We start from the raw sequence: 20,083 nt of genomic DNA, 5'->3' as shown, positions 1-20,083 counted from the left end.
TTTAGGGTAATTTGGGTTGTTCAGAGAGCACCTAAAGCCATTGTATTAGTCTGTGGACTCACCATGGACCGACCCCATGTTACATATTTTCCCAACAATGGGTAGAACATATACCGTGATATCTGCTCATGTAGCATCTTAGTAACAAGCCAGAAGTCAACTCAACTTTTCTTCATAGCCCTTGGAGAATCAGATTGGCTTGAAATCCAAGTAGGGATTGAAATGTTTATGCCCATTAAAAAGGTCATACATCATTATCAGTCACCATGCTTTAAAAGTTCCTAAAGCTTACTTAGTTGATTAAACACTCTTTATTTTCTTTATGTTTCAAACCCCAATTATGATGTCAAAGAGTACCCTTTGCAATGTCTTTGATGCTTTATGAGTATGTGTATGGTGTGCTTTCCATTAACATCAGACAAATTTGTTGTAACATTTCTAATTGAGGAAATTTACTGTGAACATAACAACCTAGTTTTTCCTTAGCATTCAAGTGATTGCTTGCAAGTCTCAGAAAACACCCCCAACATCCCCATCCCTCTTTCTTGGTTCTCCAGGGTGGCCGAGCCGCCCTGGGCAACTACTCAATAACCACAGGCGCTTTTCCCAGCTGAAGAGCAGTTCAAAAAAATGTCCTATGTGTACTGGGTTTCCTGGGCTCTCTGGGAGGTGGAAGCCGAAGTCTCAGAGAGCATCCTGAGAGACTGTCAGTGTCAGCTTGAAGCTTTTTCCTGGCCTGGCTCCACCTACTCTCCCCTGTGTCTGGTAGTCAAAGTAGACATTCATAAAGACTGTCTCCCTTCCTGCCCTTCATTATCTGATAAAACACATGCTAAGGCAGAATTCTCACTCATCAGCCTTGCAAATCAGCAGCCAGCATGAAGGAGTGTGCCAAATATGGGCCAGAGAGGCATCTGGAGAATGATAGTGCCCGGTTCAGGGAGACTGCAGGATTTGTAAAACAAACAAGCAAATACGTAAACAAGCACAGAAGCCAAGTTAGTGTATCATACTGACTTCCAAATGAACCACCTAGAGAATTAAACTAAATCTCATGTGTGCATGCATGTGGACAGCAAAGTGTTGAAGGTATGGAAACTGGAGAGAAAGAACATTCTGGACCTCAGAGGCAGCAAAAGAACAATTGTACAAGGGTGGAAGTGGATAACTATTGAAACTAAAACCTCATTAAAGAGAACTAATAGGAAGTTGCATTTAAAAAAGAATGTAAAGCCTGGGGTTGTATAGTGTTCCAGACTACTGCAAGTTATCAGACTAGCAGGATCTTAGCTGAAGGATGATGAATTCGGAGATGTTTTAGAAGATCCTGACATCAGTGCCAATGTGTTATAATCAGTCACCAGGTTGATTGGGTTTGTCTTATCTGAGGGGGCATCATCCTTAAACACTAGCCACATAAGGAACCAATCTGGTTAAGCTTGGGTTCCTGACACTAGACTAGCAAATGTAACAGCGATGGTAATAGCTACATTTTCTAGATCTTTTTTCAGCATATGGTTTACACACATGTGGACATGATCCCTTGGAGCTGTATAGATATTCCAAAATAGTTTTTTAAAAATCTGAAATCTGAAACAAAACTTACCCTAAGCATTTGGGGCAAAGAATACTCAACCAAAACTAGCTTTACTGTCTCTTGTTTGGTGGTTTCTCCAGACAGTGTGATCGAGGAAGTACTGTTGAGACCAGTACCAGAATTTCAGCAAGGGGCCTGCAAAATCTAACATCATTTCTTTTACTATATTATAGAGAACGTTTGATCCACAGAGCACAGGGTTAGTATGATTTCTAGAATGAAGGCAGGGTGGGTACAACTATCTAGGAAAATGACTTAGATATCTTGAATACCTGTCAATTTCTTAGAAGCCAGTATTGTTATTGACAAGAAAATGTGTTGTCCTGGCGTTTCAGCACCATCCTGTTGGGAGCACAGAGGTCCTTGCATTCAGCACTCGGGAAACCAGGAATGCTGAACATAAATGTTGTCTCTTCAAAGGAAGAGATGTACAGCCAGTTTTCTTCTCAGATGGCTGGAAACGGAAGTGGTTAGTAGCCTAGACGACCTCTTCGCTATCTGTAGGGCCAGGCCAAACCTGTACCCCTCCCCATTTATCTGCGAGTGCAAGAACCTCTGTTTCCTAACATTATCCTCCAGGATGCCATTCACCCAATGAGCGTGTGTGAAGAGGAGGTAAGGGGGCTGTGGAGGAACTCAAAAGCATGTCTGTGATAACTGGCCTCAGGAAGTTAGAGTAATTAGCCATGGAGAAGAGGATGCTGAGAATATAATTCTTCAAGTATTTGAGATGAAATAAATAACAGGATTGCAGTCCAAATAAATAAAAGAGCAATACTAAGGAAGGAGAGAGGACACTGCATTAGAACAGACTGGAAGACTCGGTGATCCTAAACTGATGATTCTGAGCTGTGGGGGAATGCGGGTAGCCACCGACATACACAGTGTCTAACAGCCGTCCAGTCTGAGTCCTTTAAAGACTTGTAAATTTAAAATACATCAAAAATTCCATGGTATCCAACAAAGGTAACAGATTTTGTTAGAAGCAGTGGATATAGAATTTTGATTTTTGTCTAAATGATTAGATAAAAATTGTCATGACTAGAACTTTAGGGAAAAGACATCCATTTCTATGAAATCGATAAGAATCCATTTTAAGCATAAATGGTATTAAACACAAAAGGCAGTAAAGATAATCTATTGCCGGGAGGTCTGGTCGGTTCATCTCAAAGCCGGTGTCTCTGTGCAGGGGTCCTGTTTGAAGTCCTGCCCAGACTCTCCTGAGAACACACCGCCTCCTACACCAACAGCGCCCTCTTCTGGATCCCAGCATTCCGGGAGAGCCACATCCGGCTCCCTGGGGAATGGGAGTGCAGGACAAGACTCGACTAAAAGCAAGCAGAGGAAGAGGAAAAAGGTTGGTGGTTTTCGTGGTTGTTGTTGTTTGGTTTTGTGTTTGGGTTTTTTCCTTCCTTCCTTTCTTTCTTTTTTGATAGAAAGTGGAGAGAAATATTTTGGGTTTGGGGGGTTTTGTGTGTGTGTTTCTCACCGCTCAAAGCTTAAGAAGCAGCCAGCTTGTGTGTCCCCACAGTCAATGACACCAAGTCAGACTTGAAACAACTTTTGTGTGCTGCTTACCACTCTCCAGGCAGTAGGACTGGGGGCGGGGGTGGGGGTGGGGGCCAGAATGGTGCCAATAAATGAGGCGGACTAGTCTTACGCAATAGCCAACTTTATTCAAAGCATCAGACAATTTATATCTGAGAGTTAAGAGGAGTCACATGAGCAAAGTATCAAAATCACAAGGGCAAGCCACATGTGGTGGGCAAACCACACACGGCAAACCATGTTTTTCCATAGAGGCATATAAACAAACAATAGCCAGTTGTAATGAATAATCTGAAGTGAACTCACTCCTATCCACTACACCTGGGAGGGGCATGAAAGCACAATCTAAGACCAATTCATTTTTTTAAAGAAACAGAGGTCACAAGACTCTCGTCTTGGTTTCTTGGAGTTTTCTTACAAGCACTCAGCAATCCACTCATACACCTCCATTCTTGGACTGTGTTCCAACAGTGTGCATAAACAAGATACTGATATTTTTCTTTTATACAAGGAGAAGTTAAGAGAATTCTAGCGTGAACACTATAGCCACAATCTTGGTTGGCATGCACTTGCCAGTCTGTCAATACAGTTGACATTTTACTGTGCCAACACTGTTCTGTCCATCTGGTCATCCCTTTCCCCACCCTTCAGGTCCTCTGTCCCCTGCCCCATCTCTGTCTGCTCTTGTCACTGCTTTACTCGACCCCTTCTAATGGATGTTCACTGGTGGGGAGTTATATGCGAAGGGAGAAGGTGGTAACGGTCTGTAAGAGTTCTCTAGACATCCTAGGTAAGGTCTGTGGCCGCCTGCTGCTTCACACACACTGTCTCAGCTTGTGACTTACCTGTCGATCGGCTTAATGGTATCTTCCAGTTGTTGCACTGACTCATCTGTGAGGTTCTGTCGGTGTTTCCCTGTCTTGATGACCGTAGTTTTACAGGAAAGCATAAAGCCAGGTAGGGTTACTTCTCAGCTTTGTTATTTCTCCAGATTGCTAGTGATGGCTTGTTGAGTTTCCATTTGTCTCAAAGTGTCTGTTCTTTTATTCCTGAAAGAGATTTCAGTACGGAGTTCTAGGTTGATAGTTTTGTCTTTCAAACTATGCCATTGCACTGTTTTCTGACTTCCCTCGTTAAATTTTAAATTTTAAATCAACATACGTGTATCATTGTTTTCATGTGCTGCACACTTCTCTGCATACTTTCCAAAGTATGTGAAAATGAGCTGTAATTAACCTCATAATTGTGCATACATGAAACAATTCTTCATACATTTTGGAAATTTTTTCACTTCTTATTCAAACTATGAAATTTGGGGTATTTCACAGTCCAGGTCTTCCACTATATATCTGATCTCTCCTAAATTTTTCATTTTAAGATCATTAATTATTTCTCTTCCAAACACCACTTTCCAAACACCACCTTCTATAGTCAGTCGTGTGTGTGTGTGTGTGTGTGTGTGTGTGTGTGTGTGTGTGTGTGTGTATTGTCATTTTCTCAGTGAAAACTTCAGTTATGGTGGCATAATTGTGCTATTTATTACACAGAAAAATAATGTATTCTCTCAGGGATATGGAACTATCAAATAAGAGGAACAAATCTCAAGAAACAGTTTGTACAGCAAATTGGCATTGTTAAAGATTCTTGAATAATGTAAAATGCGAAAGTTACATGGTCACCAAAAAATAATAACAATAATAATAATAATAATAATAATAATAATAATAATAATGAAGCAACATATTTGTTTAAGCTACATTTAACATTCCATAATGTATATTTCACTATATTAACTCATGTGATAAAAACATACAGTGCCATTTCAGTAAAAACAGTGGATAAAATACAAATAAAATAAGTAAGCCTCCAATATACACTCCAAGTTTGTGTATTAGAAAGCAAAAAAGTCTGGCATACCAAGTTGAGGCAGGTCCAAGCCCTTCTCCCCTGCATCAAGGCTGAGCAAGGTGTCCCACCGTAGGGAATGGGCTTCAACAAAGGCCAGTTCATGCACCAGGAATAAGTCCTATCCCACTGCCAGGAGCCCCCAAACAGATCAAGCCACACAACTGTCACCCACATTCAGAGGGCCTAATTCTGTCCCATGCATGTTCCCCAGCTGTCAGTCCAGAGTCCATGAGAATCCACTAGCTCAGGTCAGCTGTCTCTGTGGCTTTCCCCATCATGATCTTAAACCCCTCCTCCTTGCTCCTGTGATCCCTCCTCCCTGCTGTGGGACGGTCTGTATGTCAAATTGCTCTGATTGGTCAATAAATAAAACACTGATTGGCCAGTGGCCAGGCAGGAAGTAGGTGGGACAAGGAGAGAGGAGAATTCTGGGAAGCGGAAGGCTGAGGCGGAGAGACACTGCAGCCGCCGCCATGACCAGCAGCATGTGAAGACGCCGGTAAGCCACCAGCCACGTGGCAAGGTATAGATTTATGGAAATGGATTAATTTAAGCGTTAAGAACAGTTAGCAAGAAGCCTGCCACGGCCATACAGTTTGTAAGCAATATAAGTCTCTGTGTTTACTTGGTTGGGTCTGAGCGGCTGTGGGACTGGCGGGTGACAAAGATTTGTCCTAACTGTGGGCAAGGCAGAAAAACTCTAGCTACACCTCCCTCTCTTCGACTGGACTCCTAGAGTTCGGCCCAGTGCTTAGCTGTGGATCTCTGCATCTGCTTCCATCAGTTATTGAATGAAGGTTCTATGATGACAATTAGGGTAGTCACCAATCTGATTACAGGAGAAGGCCAGTTCAGGGACCCTCTCCATTATTGCCAGGAGTCATAGCTAAGGTCATCCTTGTGGGTTCCTGGGAGTTTCCCTAGCACCAGGTTTCTCCCTAACTCTATAATGGCTCCCTCCATCAAGATATCTCTCTCATTGCTCTCTCTCTCTCTCTCCCTGTCCCCCCCCCAATTCAGCCATCCTGATCCCTCATGTTCCTATCCCCCAACCCTTCCCCTTTACCCCCTTCCCAGAGGTTACCCAGGAGATCTCATCTATTTCCTCTTCCCAGGGTGATTCACGTGTCCCTCTTGGGTCCTCTTTATTACCTAGCTTCTCTGGGGCTGTGGATTGTAGCTTTGTTATCTCTAGCTTTATATCTACTATCCATTTATGAGTGATACATACCATGTTTGTCTTTCCGGGTCTGGGTTACCTCACTCAGGATGATTTTTTCTAGTTCCATCCATTTGCCTGCAAATTTCATGCTGTCATTGTTTTTCTCTGCCAAGTAGTATTCCATTGTGTATATATACCACATTTTCTTTATCCATTTTTCAGTTGAAGGGCATCTAGGTTGTTTCCAGGTTCATGCTATTCTGAATAATGCTGAACATAGTTGAGAAAATGTCCTTGTGGTATGATTGAGCATCTTTTGGGTATATGCCCAAGAGTGGTATTGCTGGGTCTTGAGGTAGCTTGATTCCCAGCTAAATTGATATTTCTAAATGTGGACTTTATCTTTAACTTGAACAGATTCTAAGCACCTTGGTGAGGAACTGGATAGTGACATAAGGTATTTGTTGAGATGAAAAAATAATTACTAGGAATATAAACTTTTAACTTACAAACTTCTCTTTCACTGAACTCAGTGGACAAACCAAGAAAATGTAGAAGTGCCCATTGTAACTCCATTCATGTCAATGCCAGCAGTTACTAATAATGGCAGATGAGTATGAACTTGGCAAAATGGAAAATTGAATGGAATTCTCACAAAAATGTATGTGTTTAACTTTTATAAAGGTAAAGTTAACTTTGTTTTTTAAAACGATGCATGATCCAGTGTGTCTTGTCTCCATATTTATAAATAGCAATCAGGAGGGCTGGAGATGGCTCAGTGGTAAGAGCACTGGCTGGTCTTGGGGAGGACCAGGCTCAAACCTTAGCAGCACATAGCAGCTAACAGCCTTCTGTTAACTCCAGTTCCAGGGGATCTGACGCCCCTTCTGGCCTCTGCTGGTACTGCGTGCGTATGGTGCACAGACACACAGGCGGGCAAAACACCCATACACATATAATAAACATAAGCAAATCTTTTTTTTAGTTAACGAGCAGAGTCATTTCTAATTTATTATTCTGTCGTAGTCCATTCACGCTGCTAGAGTCAAATGCTATAAATTATGTGGCTTACAAACGAGAAATTTGTCTCTCATATTCCAAAGGCTAGGGAGTCCAAAGTTAAGGTGCTGGCAAATTCACTGGTTAGTGAATGTCTGCATATGGTTTCTTGTGTAGAGTCACCTAACATCACATGGGAGTAAGAGTGAGGGCTCTAGCTCCTAACTGTATCACCTCCTAAAGCCCTTGGACATTAAGATCCCAGTGTGGGAATCTGGAGAGGACAGGTAGATTCAGACCAGGTAGTCCTGTGGGATTGCCCTTGCAAAGTTCAGGGATTCCGGGCAAAACCTTCTACAAATAGGATCAACTCTGTTGGCTAACTTAGCGGAAGTTCTGTCTTCCCCTTGAGTTACGACATGAAAACTAAATACAATTTGCAAGGAGAGAACGGTGAATTTAGGAGAGTACCGTAGGGGATTATTGTACATAGCACTTAGGACTTCATTTTGCACATACAGGATACTGACCTCGGTGTCTACTTCACTTCCTCTTGAGTTCCTACTGGAAGGTTTTCTCTGTATATTCTAAATTCAGCTGAATACTCACATACATTTCCACAAGTGGAGAGGATCCTGCTACTCCCTTGACGGGCATCAACTGTAAATGCAGGTGTGTAAGTCACAGAGCAAGACGGACGGACGCACTGAAGAGTCTGTGCTTACATCTGGGGACCTGATGACTGTGTTTTATTCACATGTATTCCTTCCAAGGGTGAAATGAAATGGAGTGTGAATTGAGAAAGCACTCAAAGAAACAATTTATACCTTTACATCACTGCCAAAGTGAAGGTTAAGATAACTTAATCCATGTGATGTGGGCACAGGAGAGGTCGAGAGCTCCTCCGTGAATTCTGATTTGGCTTATTTCAGCTCTTGTTATAACAAAATAATCAAGAGCCCGTTTGTTTTATGTTTTAAGTCTTCCTTTAAGTTCAGCTTGGATAACTAGCAGCTATTCTTGTTTGGTAGGAATTTTCATTGTTCTACTCATCTGTACATAGACTAAAAGTATGTTTTCAAAGTTCAGGGAAGAACATAATGAAAAGTAAGTCTTCCTCTGACCCCTGTCTTAGCCAGCCACTTGCCCTGTGTGAGAGCCCTGTTACTATATTCACTGAACCCTCACAGAGACGGTCCATGTTTAAATGGATAAACAACATTTGGTTTGTTTGGAGACAGGATTTCTCTGTGTGGCCCTTGCTTTATAGGCCAGGCTGGCCGGGAACTCAGAGATCCTCCTGTTTCCCCAGTGCTGGGATCAAAGGTGTAAGAAGTGCACCACCACTGCCCTGCTCAAGCTTTGTTCTCAATAAGCAGTAGCACAGTGCTGAGTTATTGAATACCTTGTCTTTTTTTCACACTCGTGTCTTAGGTATCACACCATAAGAATATGAAAGGCCTAAAATGCATGTCATCTTTTCTGTTTCTTTGAATGACTGTATCATAATTTATTTGCCCAGTCCTACTAGAAAGCATTTAGTTGTCAATCCAAATGGTAGTGTATTAACTATTCATGTGTATATTTCTACATTTTATTTTGTAATCATGAAATGTGTCATTAAGAAAATTCTTAAAGGTAAAATTGCTGAGTCAAAGAGGCTGTGCCTTTTCATTTTGATAAGATTGTCTCAAACTGTTATCTGCAGAGGTTCTACATACAGAATCATGTTCCCTATGAGTAATCATGATGTCAAACTTGTGAGAATTATCAAAAACATTTTTGTAATTGTAGGCTCAGGAAAGCAAATGACGCTAATTGGGTGACTGTGAGTGGGTTCCAGAACACAATTTACAATAGCATATAGACTGGGTAGTTCTTTCTCTAATTCTGTACAGTTGATGAGCTGACATCTGGTGCCTACTGTGCTTTCAGATGACTTACTGCATCAAGTTCGTGGTGACCCTTAAATAATGTGACCCCAGTAATAGCATTATAGCATGTCACTATAACTCTGAGTGCCTTATCTATTTCAATTCATGTAGTTTCACAGCCAGCCTGGGAAGTACTTAGAATTATTATCCTAAGTTACAGGAAAAAAAAGATATCTGAGGCCCAGCGATATTTACAGAGCTGGTAACTAATGGGCTCTAATCTGGACCCAAGGTCTCTGGGCCCAAGGCTGAACTTGCAGACCTGACTAGGACAGTTCATTGTATCAACACATACATACATACACATATATACATGTGTTATACATACATGTGGATGTATATAGTTTGTTGAGTTTGTACTCACAGTCTCATTGCACATAATCTTTCATGTATTTTTTTGTGTTTTCAAACATGCCTTTCATACGTGAGATAAAATAGGAAGGTTTTATTTTACTTTATCCCAGGGACACCTAAAATATTAGGAATCAAATTAAATGGTCTTCTGTGACAGTTCCCAATATGACAAATATATGACCATTTTACATTTTTTCATTTTAAATTCATGACTCAAGTCATTTCAAAATAAGCCCAAGAATCTCCCAAGAAACATTTATAATAATAAACGTTTAAACGTTTTTTTTGAAAAGAGCTTCCTGTGGGTCTTTCAACAAGCCCCCATGACACTTTTTGCCAGCACACAAGTGGCTGTATGCTCCTACCTGACATGCAGGCTTGGGTGAAATATTGAAGGCATAAAAACTGCATTTGGTGGGTCTGCTCGGACGGGGTCATGGAAAAGTCATCTTTGATTTGTTAATGGAACTTTCTCTTTAGATGTAGTATATGGCAGCAGGGATGTGCATCCTAAGGGGAAAATGGTCCATTTTATAAAGGTTTATTTTCATATTTTATACACTGTAGTTGTGTTGTGTGTTTTTGATTTAGTAACAATTTATGTGTTTTTCTGTCCCAGAGCACTGCGGCCTGTGGTGTTGAGGCTCACGGCGATGCCATCCAGCCCTGCCACATCAGAGAAGCCATCCGGCGCTACGGCCACAGGATTGGCCCTCTTTCCCCGTTCACAGTACGTAATAACAGAGTTATAAAAGGTATATTTATAATCTGGAGGAATCTTGATTTTCAAGTGGTCAAATGAAGAAGCGATGGAATTGTTGAAAGCAATTTGTGGTGGCTGTAATTTTGTTGTATAAAAGTAGCATAATTCTCTTGGGAAATAAAAGTTAGTCATTTTTGTCTCTTTTTGGAAGGGCAGCTTTTTTTTCTACAAAATATTATTTTCTTTCAATTACATATTAAGCTTTTTGTTGGAGCTTATAGTTTCTATTTTTTCAAAGCTTAAGTTTACAAAACTTTTTGTCAAATTATATGTATCCAAATGTTGCTAGAAGCGTTTTGTATTTAGAGTTGGTTAGACTGGCCCAACCACTTCTATCAGATGTCCTTCTCCTAAACAGACTTGGAGTTGGAAGAAGAAGAAATGATTTCTTTCTGGCTTTGAACCGGGCTCAACTGCAGACAGGCTTTCACATCTTTAAATCATTTGAAAGCTTATAATCAGGGCTTGTTTTTAATGGAGAATTGAAGACTTGATATTTTAGCAGCCTTAAGAGTGAGTGTGTCTGTGTGCGAGTTCTAATTGAATGTTCATCTTATAGCCCTTGCCCATGTCTTTATTTATGTTAATGGAAGTTGCTCCTCTTCCTCGGCTTCCAACAAATAGGGTTTGACCTTCAGGAAGGAGGATCAATTTGCATAACCAAAGGACAGTAAAGCTTATTTTTGTATATTACTTTTGTAGATACTTCCATATTGACCCTGCAGTCCAGAATATGCAAGACAGTATCTGATTAGTAAACACATGAATAAACAATAAGTTAGACACAGCACACACTCCTACTGAGTACAACATACTAGCTTTTAGTCTTGGGATGATTTCCTCTAAATTATATCTTTTTTTTCTTGTGACTAAAGATTTAATTCTGTATTATAACTAGTAACTGAAAATTACATGAACTCTCAGTGTGGCAGAAAGATACATTTAGAAATGTCTCCTGAAATGCTTTTGTAACATTGACCATCATTTTGTATTCTTGTATTTGTTTATTGATCGATTGATGTCGAGGGTTGGACCCAGGGCTCACACATGCTAAGCATGCATTCAACCATTTAGCCAGAATGTGATTTGCATACTGCTGTCTAGAGTCACACTGCCAATCTCTGAATATTTATCAGGTCACGTAATGAAAGAGAAAAAAATGAAATTGAGTATCTTTTTTAAACAGGGTTAGTTTAAGCAATAAGCCAAAAGGAAAACAGAACTCTAAAATGTGAAATTATTGGAAGTAACAATTTTAAATTCGACCCAGATAGAAAGAACTACCCTTTAATAAGGGATTGAAAATATAAAAGTATCAAATGCATAGATAAAAGCTAAATGAGGTGGAGAGAAAAGATGATAGTCACATGCCTAAGGTCCAGAGGCACTTACAGGCAGCAAGAGGAAGCAGGATTTGTGGGAAGCATCCTAAAATAGTGCCTGAAAGTCATGAACAAAACTTAAAAAAGAAAAACATACCTAATGCAAAGGAGAACTCATGACCCTTCCAGGCCACCAAAGGCAGTGGGACCTCTTCATTCATGGAGCTCTCTGGTGTCAGTACAAGGCAATTGCTGGAGGATCCTCTTGGTTGATGACAAAGTCACGTGAGTGAGTTGATGGCCGTAGGAAAGTGGATGTGGGTAGGACTGCCGAGAGCTCACGGACGCCCTGGCGAAGAGACCCGTTCATTGGCTCTGCTTCCTCCTGTCTGACTGTTCACGGCCGCTTCATCTCCTCTGAATCCCAGTTCTCATCTATAAGATGTGAGTGGCACTGATGTCGCTGTTCTGAGGGCTAAAGCTGACAGTGAGGGTTCTATCAGATCGGGAGGGCGGGGGGGGGGGGGGGGGGGGGACGACACGCCTTCTCTCTTCAGCCTTTCTACTCTTTCATTTCACACTCTCTGTCTCAGAATAACCCCATATTGAACACAATATTGACCATAGTAAATTTCTGATTTCAATTGTGTTTGACCTAGAGAAAGTACAATTTCACATAATTTTACCTAGTGAATTATAAGACTGAAATTTTATCTTCTCTCCCCATTCAGAATAAAAAGCAATGATATTAAAAATATTATATTTGTTTGGAGAACATTTAGTTTTAAGCCAGTTTTATGTGATAAATGTGCCACATGTTATTTTTTGAGAAAAGGATATATATATATATATATATGTATATATATGTATATATATATATATATGTATGTATATATACACATACACACATACATATGTACATACACACACACATACATATGTACACACACACACACACACACACACATCCTTTTCTTTAGTCAATGATGATTTAGAACTCCCAGAAAATTTATTGAGGAAAAACTGACTTTCCATAAAAATGCAAATATTTAAGTTTCTACCCAACTTCTCCTTGGTATTTACATTTGTAAAATATTTGAATATTTAGAGGTAATTGAACATTAAATTCAGACAAATCTAATATCATCAGTTATTGGTATTATTCATTTATGTAAAATTCCAAGTCAAAATAGTCAAAGTAGGGCTGGGGAGAAGCCTCAGTTAATAAAGTACGCATCATGCAAGCAAAATGACCTGAATCCAATCTCCAGTGCCCACATGAAGATGTGGGTGTATTGGCAGACACCTAGAATCTAGCACTGGGGAGACGGAGACAGGAGGTGAGCTTACCAGCCAGCCAGTAGAGCTGAATCTGCAAACTCTGTTCAGTGAGAAACCCTGTCTTCATGTTTAGGTAAGAAGCAATAGAGAAAGATATCTGAAATTAACCTCTGGGCTCTGCACATACTTGCACACCTGCATATGTACACGTGTATGGTCATGAACACAGACACATAAAATAGCCCAGTGTCACATACTATGTAACTTTTTCTTTAAAGCTACAGTGTGAGGAGTTCTTACAGGGTATCTTTCCATCCCTGTTAACCTAATATGGACATCTCTCCATAACTAATGATATTAGACTGTACTATCCCAAGAACCCTCTAATATACATATATTCAGAGGTGTGTGTGTGTGTGTGTGTGTGTGTGTGTGTGTGTGTGTGTGTGTGTTTACATGTTGTTCAGGCACTGTGGAAAATACAGGTAATCATATATTCATCATATATATATAATCAAATAACACTTTCTGAGGATGGGTACAATATTCTGTACCAGATGTTCTTAAAGACAAAAAAAAAAAACCCAACCAAAACCCCCAAGTTTCTACATTGTTTAGGGGCTTAAAATATGCCACAGAGAGGCTTGCTTACACCAAGCAGTAGTGATGATGGAGAAGTGGTCCAAGAAGCATTCAGGAGCACATTGGCAGAAGAACAACAGATGCTGAATGTTAGGTGTGTGTATGTGTGTGTACATCGAGATGACAGGGTAGAATATGCTTGCAGCCATTACAGACTGAGCTCCATCATGCACTTGCAAGGTGTCTTAGGGTATACTGAAAAGCCTCTCTTAGGCACACACTCTCCAGCTCTAACTAGCTTTAAGAAGCCATGATTCTGCCTCAGCATTTAAGACAGTTAAAAGGGCTTACTTCTAGGGATGCACTTAGTTATTTAGGTTAATAACCATGCTTACATGCGGAATTTTATTCTCTCATACTCTAGCTCATAGAAAGTTACCTGATCCTATGCAAGCTCCGTGAGTAAATGTATTTTCTACTTGAATATCAGGAGAAGCTGAAACAGATGTAGGCATTACACGTGGGATTATGTCATCACACTCAGGGGACAGTTTCTCTGCTTTCAAAATTGCAGGGCTGGTTTTATACGAACCATTTTCAGTCTCTCCCACTGTGATCTGTGCTTGAGCGTGAAGCTAGGGTAACCATGGCTCATGTGGAGGTCAATCATCTCAGCCTCGGCATGGAAGTCCAGGACTCAGTGCCTGGCTTTCTAGAGACTGACCCCCTTGTATGCCTGACCATCTGGGTGTTGCAGCTTAGAGGCAATGAGCAAGAGTGTCTTCTGCAGCAGGTTAGAATACCACACAGGTATTCACAGTGGACCTTACAGAGCTGAGTAACTGCGTCTCCCATATCCAGAGCTTTCTACCTCGGGCTACTCTGTTTAGCAGTTGAAAGTGTGTGTGTAGGTAGGATGGCCACAGCGCTGGGATCTGCAGCCTACAAATCGGGCTCAATTTAAGAAGATAATTTTTCATCTTAAAAGGTAGATTTACATATTATAGTTAGACCATAAAACTGTCTACCTGATCACATGACTCATACAAAATGGAATAAGTGTATCCAGCCTTGACAATTGGGCCATTCCTTAGAGTTGTGGGTAATAGAGTGGACTTTCCAGGTGAGTCTTTCTGGGTTACCCCCTGGGGTGGGCACGGTGGTCTTTGCTTGACTTTCCTCATCTGCTCTCATAGGGACTGTGAGTGAACGTCCCAGCTCAGGGGTTTCTTGTTCTGTCGTCTCCGCCCACCAGCCATTATTTAGATAACTTCATTACTCATACTCGTTTTCTGCTCTTAGAAGCATGCTTCTGTGTTGCCAAATGAAGGGGGGGCAGGGAAATCTGACTTCAGTGTCTCACCCAGGGCAGCCAGGGCATTTGGTAACAACAATGTTCCGGGCCCAGTTTGAAACCTCCTGGTATTATCAGAAGCTGGTTTTTTCCTCTAACATCCATGGTCATGGCTTTTTCTTGTCCTTTATTTTGTGGTAATAGTCAGCATCTCACATTAGTTTAATCATTTGCCCAATGTGAGTATCTGGGCTGCTTTAAAGGGGTGTGTGTGTGTGTGTGTGTGTGTGTGTGTGTGTGTGTGTGTGTGTGTGTGTGTGTTCCTTAGCAACAGAACATTTAGGGGAGCACAAAAGTGAGGGACATTTAAACCCAGGGTAAGAAACCTCTAGGAACACTCCACAGAATGCTACAATTATCAACAAAATAACCGGAAAGAAGGAAATTTAGTTTTTCCCAGTGCAATGTTACGTGCTTTATTCAACAAATAGGAATCATTAAACTATTATTTAACTTACTGATTTAGCTAACTTCCTGTTAATTTTATAACATAAGTGAACTGTTATATGTGAGAATTTACAATTTCCAAAAGCAAAACTGATACTTACTCTTATTGTGCCCGACATATATTTAAGGTCATATACAAGAAAAAAGGTACAGGAAAAAAAATCATGCCTGTTTTCCTGGCTGGTGTTGTAATTATGATTTGATTTAAACCAAATCCCCTAGGCTGTGTAGACGAATCGAACATTCCACCCTACATGCTCCCTCTTCATGACCTCAAGCTGTGAGAAGAGAAAATTCAGAGCCCATATGTCAGTCAGATGTGAAGTCTCTCCCTGGCACCTGGGCAAGCTTTCCTACTGGTTGGAGTCACTTGCTGTTCTGGGCATGGGCCCAGTCTATGGAGTAGGCTCCAGATCTGGAAAGCTTTTGACTGATTAGTTGGCAGAGGTCATGAGGGAACCCAGTGTCAGGCTCTGAATTTGCCCAGGTGCATTCAAGGTGAACGTTGGGCCCCATGCCCCTGGTGAAGTACTAGGGAGGGGGTTTGAGTTCCTTCTTTGGCTGCAGCCTTGCCTACAGGTTGCTGTCAGTTCCAGTTTAAACACTTGTACAGACTAAAGGGTTTCCAGTGGAGAAGTTAGAGGCTCCGTTTCTGGCTTTGACTCGTATTCTGCATTCCTGGTCCAACCCCAACACCCATGATCATATTCAGGACTAATTAGGTAAGCGCTTAATAAGTAAATACATATAGCTGACAGACCTTCCTCATCCAAGCAGGCTGTCAGTGGAGGGGAGGGGAGGAGGAGGGAAAATAGAGCGAGAAAAGAAAGTGAGCCTCGTCTGTCCTGAGCCTCCCTCGGAGGCCACTGTGGGAAGGCAGTGTGATGGGTTTCTGCTGGCACTGAGCTGCTTCCCTTTAGTTTAGTGATTAGGCAACTGATGTCTGTCACCCACTCAGTGCATTCACAAACAGCTAAAATAAAAAACAAGGCAACGCCCTCCTGTGTACTGCTGTGAGTTTACTGTGTCACTCACCAGAACTGGAGCAATTCAAAGCCACACCTTCCCGACGGAACGACGTTCGTTTCATTTATCTTTAAAGAGCAGCACTTGACTTCTGATCTAAGAGCAGGTACTTCTACTGAACGACACAGTCTGTAAGCATCCTCCATATCCTGAGCTGCTTCCTTAGAGCTCTGGTATCTCCGTTTGATTCAGTAAATATTTGCTACAAATTGTGTTAAAAATATGTGGTGCTGAGGTGGCTCATGAAAAGGCGTACGTACCCAGGTGTTCCTGTTTGTTGCTGAGACTGAACGGTAGACGGAGTGTCTCAGAATCAGAAAGAAAGGAGTGCTCAGCCAGCCTGAGCAAGCCAGGGAGCATTTGGAGGGTCATTTACATATGAACCAAAGTTACCCGAAAAAGGGAAATGAGTGACAGTTTTGAAAAGGCAGAAAGAGCAGCAATCCATCTGGTGGGAAAGAGTGAAATGCAGGAAAGTGGGTTGGCTGCTCAGGCAGGTGTGAGAATCAGCTTTGACTAGAGTCCGGAGAAGGTGAGGTTTCCAAGAGCGCTGAAGAAGGTTGTTTGTTTGTTTGTTTGTTTGAGACAGAGTCCCAGGCTGACCACACACTCCCTGTGCAGCCAAGGATGAATTTGAACTTTTGATTCTCCTGCCTTTTCTTCTCAAGGGCTGTGATTGCAGGTGTGTTCGACAACCATGCCCAGTTATGTGGTGCTGGGGATGAAATCCAAGATGTCCACATGCTTGGCAAACACTCTCCTAGTGAACGACACCTCCAGCCCCAGAAGGATTCCAATCCAAACCATATGACCTGGGCTTCCCAGGGCTCATCTGGAAAGTTTAGATAGCTGAAGCCATCAAGGAGATATTTTAGTTTTGGGGGCAAGGAGTGGATTTGAACCGCTCTGTTTTAGAGAACAACTCCAATAGCAATGGCGAGAGAGAGTTGCCTGAAATGATGTGGTAAACACCAAAGAGGTGGCCACTGCTCCGTGTTGTAGTGGGAAGCCAGAAGAGCCTCTCCTTGGGTAGAGGTAGTGGAAATGAAGGAGCTCCTTGGCATACAGAATGGCCACAACAGCACTCTCAACGAGAGTGAAAGCTGGCAAGTGTAGAGTGTGCACCAGCACACAATTAAACATGTTCCCCGGATTAAAGCCAGTGTTCAGCAGCTTGCTGAGAACTTGAGTTTAAAGACTCAATACAGAAACCAATTTTGAGGATTCCCTGGTTGGTGCCCTGGGTACTTGCTAAGGAGCATGAACTAAACGGTGCTTTATGTATAAATGACCTAAACATCCTGACAGAAAAGACCCTCTGTTTGATTTATGGGTATGTTTATTTCTGACCCAAAAGTCCCACATAATATGCTAGTTTGATTAACAAATTGACTTTCTAATCCACTGCTGATTTGGTCATGTGTCCCTGAAAGATGGTTGTAATCTAACCAGGTTTTGAGCTCAGGAGAGAAGGTGTGTGTGCAGCAGCCTCCTGCTAGTGTTTGTTCTATGGCATCCCTCCCTGATCTGTCCTTCCTTGTCTGTGTGAGCCCACTGTCCCAACCCCAGCCCCCAAAGGAAACTCGGGGAAGCAGTGGTACTGCCTGGGAGTCTAGGTTTCCTAGAACCGTGGAGGACATGCTGCTTGCCCGCCGCCGCCGTCTTCCTCGTTTGGTGCTTCTGACTGCAGAGCGCTCAGAGCGCTCCATTAGCAGCAAGCCTCTGCCCAGGGAGCACTCCTAGTCCTAAGAGGCCTCGCCTCAGTCTCAGGTTCTTTTTTCTTTCTTTCTTGCCCTTTCTGTTAAAAGTCCCTCCTTCAGATTTATGAAAGAAAACATTTCTTTCTGTGAAAGGGTTTTGTACACCCGCATCTGGAAGTGTTTATTTCAGTGGCATGTAAGCTATCTGTGGATTTAGTTAGCACCAGACCCCCTTTTGTGTACTTCTGCCTTAAAATTTTTATAAATGATCTTATTGAATTTGTGCCAGTGTGCACATGGCCTGGCTGATTGCTGCATATATCCTTTACCTGCCAGTCACCTTTGATTTATGTCCCTTCTGCTAAGCTTTTGCCTTCCAAAAATGGTGCCACTGAACTGTCCTCTAAATCATCTTATTGGTTAAATTACTCCAAGATGAGTTGGTATGTTTTCGGTTGCCTACAGACAGAAGAATTTATACTTTTCTGCCCATACCCACTTCTAGCAAAGCCACTTACAGAGGAGGATTGGACAGGCCGTGTCATTGATCTCCTATTCCAAATGAATACCATCTGAAACACTGTGCCAAGTTAAGACCAAAGCGATAGAGAAGGGCTCTTTGGCATTCACTGCAGTTGGGAGCTCTTCTTTTGCAAATAGGGCTATGTCTTGAGCTGAATCCGATGGGGAGACGTCTGTTCATTTCTCAGACAGAGAAAAACAGAGACCTTCAAATTACAGTAAAATGAATAAATAAAGCAAGTTTTATCAGAAAGGCCAAGCTTTGAGAGCTTCAAACAGCTGTCCTGACCTGAGAGTTCCCTGGCTTGGGGTGGCCGAAGGTGGCTGTTGGTGGTAGTTTCAAAGTATTTCCTATTTGTAAAGAGTCAGTTCCTAAGTGCGACAAAATGATGCAGCGCTTTAAGCCCATTTTCTAAAAGTTCATTGGTTATTGAACATGCCATTTAAACTGGTGTTGTAGATTACCAGCTATACCACTGAGTTACCTCCGGTTCACTTACCTAAAAAGTGAGTTTGCTGGGAAGGAAACCAATTTATATGCCAGAACTTGGCGCCACCAATGCAATTTTTTAAATCTGTTGTATGTACTCAAGTGTCTCACTTCAGAAACCTTGCCTCTATCTGCTCTTTTTCCCCTGTTCTCTATGATAGTAGAGGGATATCTTAAAATATTCATGATTATGCATAAAATGTAGTGGAAGCCTTTTAAAAGACTGACTCCACAAACCTCAGCATCCTAGTTCACAAACGAATGCAGGCAAAGAACAGAACGAGACTGGTTGGCAGTGGTCCCACCAAGCCTGGAGGTATTTATTCCCAAAGACTCCCAGGTCTCATTTAAAGTCCTGGAAATTTATGTGGAGCACCCGTGCTCTGCCCAGGTGTAGCTGTCACTCAGGCCTGCAGCAGGCTCTTCAGAAAGGCAACACCAGTAGGGGTTCTGTTGTTAGGAAGCCAGCCCCAGAGCCGTCAGCACTGGCTTCCCAGTGAGATACTTAAGATGCACTGTTCACATGATTGTGCACGTATGCCTATGAGCTTAGTCTCACAGAGACTTTTCTAAACAACACAGAAGTGTGTTAATGCCTTTCATGTGGATTACTGCTTCACATTCTACTGTCTTGAATGGACTTTCAGTATTTTGAGTCAAGTGCTTTAGCCTCAGTTTTATCATTTGTGAAAATTAGCAAGTTATAAGTAAGTGTTAGTAACAACATTTGAAATCTAGCACAAACCCAATATATAAAGCTGTAGAGCATACTAGGAAAAAAAATACCTGTGAGCATTTCCCCTAAAATCATTATCATCCTAAGAAAACTCAAAAAGTATAGACTATAGTAATAGCTTACCAGTAGTAGGCTCCTGAGAACTGTAGAGGGGAGACCCCAGATTGAACTCTGAGCAGGAGATGGAGACCCAGACCCATTGGTTAGCTTTTTTATGACTGATAGGAAGTTTTCTGTTTCTGTGGCCTTTTTTAGCATGTATAGAATGATGATAACATGGTTAAGCCAGAAATGTGCAGTGTCTTGAGATCCGTGAATGCCAGACTCCTTCTCTGCTCTGCGTGTTTGCCTTTGTGTA

At 41.8% G+C, this 20,083-nt stretch overlaps 1 protein-coding gene across 7 annotated transcripts in view; it reads left to right on the top strand.

Annotated features, from left to right (window-relative positions):
* The window catches only part of Supt3h (SPT3 homolog, SAGA and STAGA complex component), a 353,629-nt gene that overhangs the window by 277,849 nt on the left and 55,697 nt on the right, over positions 1-20,083 (top strand). For 4 of the 7 annotated variants that reach the window (XM_076557807.1, XM_076557811.1, XM_076557809.1 and 1 more), the window contains 2 exons: positions 2,787-2,954; positions 10,122-10,257. In XM_076557807.1, the coding sequence (XP_076413922.1) occupies positions 2,787-2,954; positions 10,122-10,257 (304 nt within the window). The remainder of the gene's footprint in view (positions 1-2,786; positions 2,955-10,121; positions 10,258-20,083) is intronic. The other 3 variants (XM_042266211.2, XM_042266210.2, XM_076557808.1) reach the window with 1 other exon arrangement.

This window comes from Peromyscus maniculatus, chromosome 21 (genome assembly GCF_049852395.1).
Source record: "Peromyscus maniculatus bairdii isolate BWxNUB_F1_BW_parent chromosome 21, HU_Pman_BW_mat_3.1, whole genome shotgun sequence".
NCBI lineage: Eukaryota > Metazoa > Chordata > Mammalia > Rodentia > Cricetidae > Peromyscus > Peromyscus maniculatus.
This window is presented reverse-complemented; position numbering and strand designations above follow the sequence as displayed.